Consider the following 7,323-nt stretch of genomic DNA (forward strand, 5'->3'; position numbering starts at 1 on the left):
GTGAGAAACCTGCATTAATCTTCTCTAGGTAATCTCAGGTCACAACCTCTTTCTACGCTAAATTGGTGGCTCTTCTGCTTCAGGGCTTGTGTGGCTCTGTAAGAGAGCTGGCTCTGACTGATGAGATGCGGTTCAATGTTTGGAGCAATTCCTCTCACAGGAACGCCTTGAAAGGAAGTGACAAGGATGCAAAGTTCTCCTAGAGGTGAAAAGCACCTTAAAATGAAGACCTTCCCATGCCTTCCCCTTAGGCTCAACCTAGCCCAGCTTGTCCTGTGCACTGTCCATCTATGCAGATGTTTCTTTTGAATATGCAGCCTGTGCTTGCTGAGCCAAGCAGCAGCCAGCTGACAAAGGTCAGAGCGGCCATACCTCATGTGAGCTTGAAGGGAGAATGGAAAAGTAAAGGAAGAGCCCAGGCAAAACTGCCAGTTTACACCCTCAGATGATTACATGGATGCTAAAAGTAAGAGAAAGAAACTGCTGTGGGAATATCCCCAACGAGCCCTTCAGTGCTTTCTTCCCTCCTATCAGCACTTGCTATCCCAGTTGCACTTCTAAGTTAATTCTACTAGCAGGGGATGGTGCTGTTGGGCTACCAAATTTCTTACATATTCTCCATGGCAGCACACAGATTTCGAAGCCAATTGTGTGAGAGCCAGCTGCCAAATAACTGGGAAACGCATCCTTGCCAAACATCTTAACCCAGTGCTGTTTAATCTCTCTACTAACCTCCACCCCACAGCCTTTTCTGGCACATGCAAGCAACATAAGAAGCTGGTAAACAGAAGGAACACAGAGTAGTAATTTGAAAATATGCATAAAATTTCTATAGCATGCTTTTTACATCTTGCTTGCAGAGCTATCCTAACAACAGTGCCCATCACACACTTGGCAACATCCACGCAGGGTGGTGGTAGTATCCTGGGAAGGCAGGGTTCTCCCCTGTGCTGCAGAAGGGAATGGACATCAAGGGGGAATGTGACTTGCCTGAGGTTAGAGCAAATGTGCACCACATGCCAACAGCAGCAAGGGACTCCAGATCCCATTTCTGTGCTCTAATAGTCCAGCAGACTCTCTGCAGGATCTTGGGCTGTGGTGCCTGCTCAAGGACACGGTGTTTCTGATGTGTGCATCTGAAAGTGAGCTTTGCTCCCTGCTGGTATCAGCACTGCACTGAGATAGATTAACTTGGACAACTGGGATCTGCCCTAGGCCAAGACAGCAATTGGCAACTTTTCTAGTCACTGCTTGTTTTCCTTTTCCTGTCACTCAATCTGGTGCCCAGCTGGGCCCTTCCTTTCTTCAAAAGCATCTTCATGTTTCTGTTGAGTCACATACAGGACGCTGTACTTTTCAAGCCTCCTGCATACCACTGTACAGCTTGCAGGCCAGCCTGAGGACAGACTGCGTGGAAAGCGAAGGATTCTGCTCAGGATGCCAGAACAGTGTGTCAGCCAGCACACAGCACACAGAGCAGGTGCCTTTTGGGAAAGCAGCTGGAGACACAAACCAGAAGCAGCTGAGTCCACCTTGTCCATAGGGCTGTCTATGCAGCAAGCCTGGCTGCCTGTTCTTGCAGTTGCAAGGCATTTGCAGACAAGACAGCCAGAACAACAGAGCAGACCCAATGGCCAAGCATATATATGTTGGGGGTAGACATGCAGCAGTGTCAGATATGATACATTGGCTCTTTCAAGGGTTGGCCTCAAGATATGCCCGATAAGACATCAAATGAGCCTTTGGGATGGTCACCTGGACATCAGTCTCCTTTCAGCCAAAGTTTATTTACATCCACCAGAAAAGCAGACTAGACCATGCTATCTAAACACCTTCCTCAACACCAGGAGGATGTTCCTCCTCAGACATCTGGAAATGGGGAGTTTGCAGACCGGAGAGACAAGCGTTGAGTGCTGAGACACTGGAGTTCAAAGCCAGCTCACATTAAAGGGCAAAATTAACATCTGATAAAAGGAAAGACCTTGCTTAAACTCAAGTAATTGGTGCCCAAAATTACATAAAATCCTAACAAAAAGCCAGTCTGGCTTTAAGAGGCATCAAATGCAAATTCCTTTGTGGAGGCACCAGCATCAATCCTTAAATCCTATTTACATGGTAATTTAGATGGACAGCAATGCAGCCTTTCATACTCCATGGTGCTCCTCCCCTTGGTATTCTGTACAACTTTGGACTGAAAATGGGGCCTGAGAAGACCATCTGGTTTGGTGCAAAGGCTGGAACAAGTAACAATTTGCTTTCTTGCATGCAATCTGCATTTAGGAGAGTGCCTAGGAGCTCTGCAGATTTTAGGGCTTTATAAAACTGCAACAGAGAGTGAGGATCCATGCTTTTTGCTTTTGCGCTCTCCAGGCCATGGCAGCAGAGACTGGTCTAAGGAAAGCAGTGCCAAGAACAGCCACGTATCTACACACATTCCCAGGAAGTCACCAGTGTAACCTCCAACACGGGCACAAGAACCTTCTGGCTGAAACAAAGGTCTGAACACGAGACCAGACAGGGAGACCCAGCCCAATCTGTGGTTTTAATACATACTGACAGGCTGTCCACCATATTCTAAAATGAGCCAACAGAAATGCCCCATGGTCATAACCAGCTTAAGGGGCTGCGGTTCAGAAGGGTTAGTGTTCAGTTTCCTATGATAGCCACATGTGCATTGCCTTAATCCATTCAGCCTTCCATTCAGCCCCTACACAGGTAACTACTTTTCCCCACCCTTTCTACTTTATCCCCCTAATAAAATATATGAACACAAAGCATAGAGAGGAGAAGCCAAAAATTTGCCATTTTATGGTCCTGTACTGTCATGCCAAACTAGCTGTTTGTGCAACAAACTTCTTCTGTGCACAGGGAAAAACACTTGGCTTGTGCTTCTGTCTGTATTTGGAGGAAGCACTGGGTGCAGTCAATGTTTAAATTAATCTCCCTCTGTCCTAGGGACCCTTACAGTTTGTGCTGGAAGCGGGTGCACGTAACACAACACAAGAGGCTGAGGGCCGCTATAAGGTTGCAGGGTTGAGGAATGCCTCAGGGCACATGGCAGGCAAAAACCAGCAATAGGGGCAATAAAAGGACTTGGTTGTGGTACCATGGGACAGTGGTTATTAGGGAAGTCTGTCCTCCAGAGGGGAAGCATTAACCCTGGGAGAGTCTCAGCAAGCTTCATTCTGTCTTAGATCAAAGGTGATGGCAGCATGACAGAGATCTGTGGGACCTGCAGTCCTCCATGGCTGACTCATGTGAACAGAAGCCTCACTGCTCTGGCAGACACACCGAAACGCTCTCAACTCCTGAGCAAGGGCTGTGGGAGAGGCGGACTGTGTGCAGCCAGGCTGGAAGGCACAGAGACTGGCCCAGGAAGATAAATGGGATGAAGACATTGCATGGTACCAATGCTGAACTGCAAAGTCCCACTTTAGAAGAGTGAATGTTTAAAGAGACTCAGTCATGTCTTATAGGACTTGGTTTGACTATGGCATTTCTCTTAGGTTTTGACTACATTCCCCATTTAAAAAAAGACTCCTCAAGGAATGTTTTTTCCCTTTTATCTTTTCTCGCTACACAGCTCTTCCCCCACCTCCAGACAATTTGCTAACCTCAACTTGAGCTAACATTGGAGAGGAAAGCAGGCACACAAAGGAAGAAGCAAAGAACTGGGGACCTGATACTTAGTGCTTCTTTAGAAGCATTTTGGAAATATTCCCCCTCAGCATTACAAGGTGGTGAGAAAGGGAGAGGAATTTGGCTGAGGAACACTATTCCTAGAGGAGCAAGTTAACCAGCACTTCCGCATGAGAAGGCAGAGATGCTCAGCAAACAGCACCACTCAATCCTCTTTCTATAGCCTGGAGCCGGGGTGGCAGCTGGCTGTCTTAGAGGGGCAGGCAAACACAGCAAACACAGTTTTAACAGTTGCCCATAGCAGGTAGTGAATAAAGCCCAGGAATCTTGTGTGCCTGCTTTTTGGCTCAAACTGTAGATGGTATTGTGCTTTGCACTGCACAGAGTGAAACCCCAGGATGTTAGATAAATCTCCTAATCATGATGAGGACTTCTTAAAGACTCAGCTAACTTCCTGCAGATTTCAGATGGGGGATCTGTTTGTCTGGGTGGAGCTCAGGCTCTGTCTTGTGACTTAGGAATTCTGATGGCAAGCTCAGAATTGCCCTTCTTTTTTCCCTTCCCCAGGCTATAACGCAAATGATGACCCAAGGGAGGTGATCCTTTCTCCTGGCAGGGCAGAAAAACACAGTCATGCCTGTGGCAAAATATTTCCACACAGAGAAATGTGCCAGCCCATCCCTCACCTGAGCCCTACATATGCTGAAGCCACCAGTGTAAAACTGGCCAGGGAGAGAACACATTTCCTAACTCCAGAAGTTATTCTGCATTCAAAACAATCTGCTGGTGAACTGGCAATTCTGTCCAGCCACCTAATGTAATGCCAGGTTTCCTGACTATTCCAGCACAAATAAACACAATTGCTCCTGACACGGGACAGCTCTAACACAGACCAAGCCTGGTTCATAAATGGGCAGAGATGGGATAAACAGTAGATTCCTCTCATGGGTTTTTTTCAGCTGTAGCTGTTCATAAGCCTGCTGTTGCTGAAAACTTGTTTAAAGTCTGACAGCACCACACAGATGCCTTCAGAGTTAACAAATCTCTCCCACCGACACCAAGAGACACTGTCAAAAGAGTATCGATGGTCCAGCACTGTAAAAATTTGCTTTCTTCAACTAGTTTTTTCCAGCACTGACCTTCAGACTGTACAGCTCTAGTCATGTCTTGTGCAGGACTAATTTTTTCTTAGTTGAACAAAGTTTAAGATTTTTGGAAGCATATGAGTCTCACAGGAATTGAGTACAGGCTGAAGTCAGTACACACGACTGAACTGAACTCAGGAGTATGGTATTCTTGGGCTAGGACTGAATCCCTGAAGAGCACAGATGGATGGCAGATCGAATCTGATGTGTTTGGTGATAATTTAATGTGGACCTAAGGGCAGATTGCATTGGCTATGTGACACAACAGCTCTAGCTAGTACTGATGCACAGTGGAATGCCACCTACTTGTCCTCTTCACAAGTGAATGAATTGTGCCATGCTAGTCCTGGTTAGCCTTGCCATAAGAAAGGATACCCTGCTCTGTTCCCATTCCTGTGCCCCAGTTACGGTATCATTTTGGTTATGCAAATGAAGCTGGTTTAGTGAATGAATTTATAATTGACTTCCTCTCACCCGTAAAACCCCCTGACACCTCAGACTCATCTCTCACCTTGCAGATGGATTGGTTTCAGTGGGCATGGTTAACTGCAGCCCCATCTGACCCTTCGCATTCTGGAATAGACACCTTACAAAACATCTCTAGTGCCTACACAAACCAAGGGGGAATCTCTGGACCCCTCTGCATTTGCTCTCTAGACCAGTCAGTTCTGCCAGGCACTGCCTGGCACTTTGACCAACTTATCTTTTTTTTTTAACCATAGTTTAAAATAATTTATCAACCAATCATAAAATGAATTTTTTGGTTTCTCCTGGCTCCATGAACACAAAGAGGTGCACGTCCTACCATAGGAGGAAGCAATGGCTGTTAAGTTTTACAGTTATAGTGGAAAGCACTGATCACAGCCTGCCGGCCTCACTACTGGATGTGACAGGCGGTGGAGGAGGTGGCTTGGCAACACATGCAGGTAGGGTTGACCGATTTAGGGGGAATTAGGTCGAGGTCCTCATCATCTGGAATCTCATCTAACCGGTACCCATCCTTTAGCAGCTGGATGTTCAAGTCTTGGTTGATCTGCTACAGACAAAGAGACACACAGTCAGATACTTGACACTTATTTATTCTGATGAAGGAGACCCCTTATTCTGAAACATATTTTCTCATAATTAGCAGCTGTCCCACCAATGAGAGTCCCAGTTTTTGACTACAAGTGAGGCCTGTCTTCTGTTGTTCTAGCTTCTTCCAGAACAGGAATATTTAGAGTGAGATATTCCAGTGTAGCAAGCCAATACACTATTTTATTCTGGAAAAATCTTTCCATGAAGACAAGCCCCTCATTTAAGTAAAAAATAATGTTAATAAAACAACTGACATCTGCGCAGTCCCTCCTTTCAGACTGGGGCACACTACTGAAAGGTGGTATAGCCTCTTGGTTCCTTGTAATCTCAGATTCAGGTGCTGTCTAGCCAGATCTGGGTGAATAACACTTCATCAGGGCCCAGATATAGCCCAGATGATTTGATCTGTTCTCTGCTCTTGGTGCTCCTCTGTGTTTCAAAGGTATTTTGCCCAAGGAAAGGATACAAGGGGAAAGATTTCCCAGCAGCTTGTGTGCAGAATGGCTGCTCAGTGCCCTGGATGTAAAACCAGATCCTGCTGAGCAGAGATCCTGAGTCAGAGGCTGAGCAGCGAATTCATGAGAGATCTTGGGAATATATTCAGGAACAATGCAGAGGGACTAACAAGCCTAAGCTTCCTGCCTTGTCTCTTTGAAAGGGCAAGAGTTCATATCTGCAAGTCCTCCCTGAAATTTCTGCTTGCTCCAAGTAAGCACGCACTGGGTGACCCTGACCCCTGCAAGAACTGGGGATCGCAGCACGCCCTCGGATCCTTTATTTGTGTCCTTGGCAAGCATACGGTTGCTGAGCTGGCGTGACAGACGAGTTGATGCTTTTGCACCACATGAGCCAATGCTACAGGATTAAGCAGAACTTGGGAAAGCTTGAGTGAAGCCAAAGGTAGCTGTGAAAACAGCTGACAGGCAGATGTGTATCTGTTTCATGGCAGCATGGGGATGGAGCCAACTGCATCTCCAGGGAAGAAAGAAACATGACACAGTTTCTGCCATGGCCCCTTCCAGGCTCACAGAGTCTACACCATGGTAAATTCCTTATGTAGCCATTTTTGGTAGCACGAGACCATTCTAAGCTTTTTGTGACTGCTCTACTATTAGCATTCATGGCAAGGATGGCAGGAAAGAGTATAGCTCACCTCAGCTGATGAGTATCCCGAAGAGGAGTATCTGGACATGTCAAAGTCATCATCACTGCAAAGAAGGAAACAGAGAGACCTGTATTCCCTGGTTTCCCCTATCTCGTGCCATGAAGCTGTCCTTTAGGCACAGCGAAGTTACATCTAGGGCGTTTGGAGAGCAACTCTCATCTGTGACCCTCAGACCTTCCCAACAAAGAGCTCTTTACTCATGTCTCTTCCTACTTGTGTACACACACAGGCCAGTTTTGGCATATGCTGAAGGGCACAGCATGGAAGAGTGAGAGTGGCCTGCAAGAGTGGTTTCAG

At 46.6% G+C, this 7,323-nt stretch overlaps 1 protein-coding gene across 1 annotated transcript in view; it reads right to left on the bottom strand.

Moving 5' to 3' along the window:
- Positions 1–5,546: 5,546 nt before the first annotated feature.
- The window catches only part of FAM219A (family with sequence similarity 219, member A), a 35,693-nt gene continuing 33,916 nt past the window's right edge, over positions 5,547–7,323 (bottom strand). Inside the window, exons 4-5 of the mRNA XM_010189989.1 lie at positions 7,015–7,069; positions 5,547–5,820 (exon numbers count right to left, since the gene is read on the bottom strand). Coding sequence (XP_010188291.1) covers positions 5,662–5,820; positions 7,015–7,069 — 214 coding nt within the window. The 3' untranslated portion in view covers positions 5,547–5,661. The remainder of the gene's footprint in view (positions 5,821–7,014; positions 7,070–7,323) is intronic.

The sequence above is a fragment of the Mesitornis unicolor genome, unplaced genomic scaffold (assembly GCF_000695765.1).
Source record: "Mesitornis unicolor isolate BGI_N332 unplaced genomic scaffold, ASM69576v1 scaffold10028, whole genome shotgun sequence".
Taxonomy (NCBI): Eukaryota; Metazoa; Chordata; class Aves; order Mesitornithiformes; family Mesitornithidae; genus Mesitornis; species Mesitornis unicolor.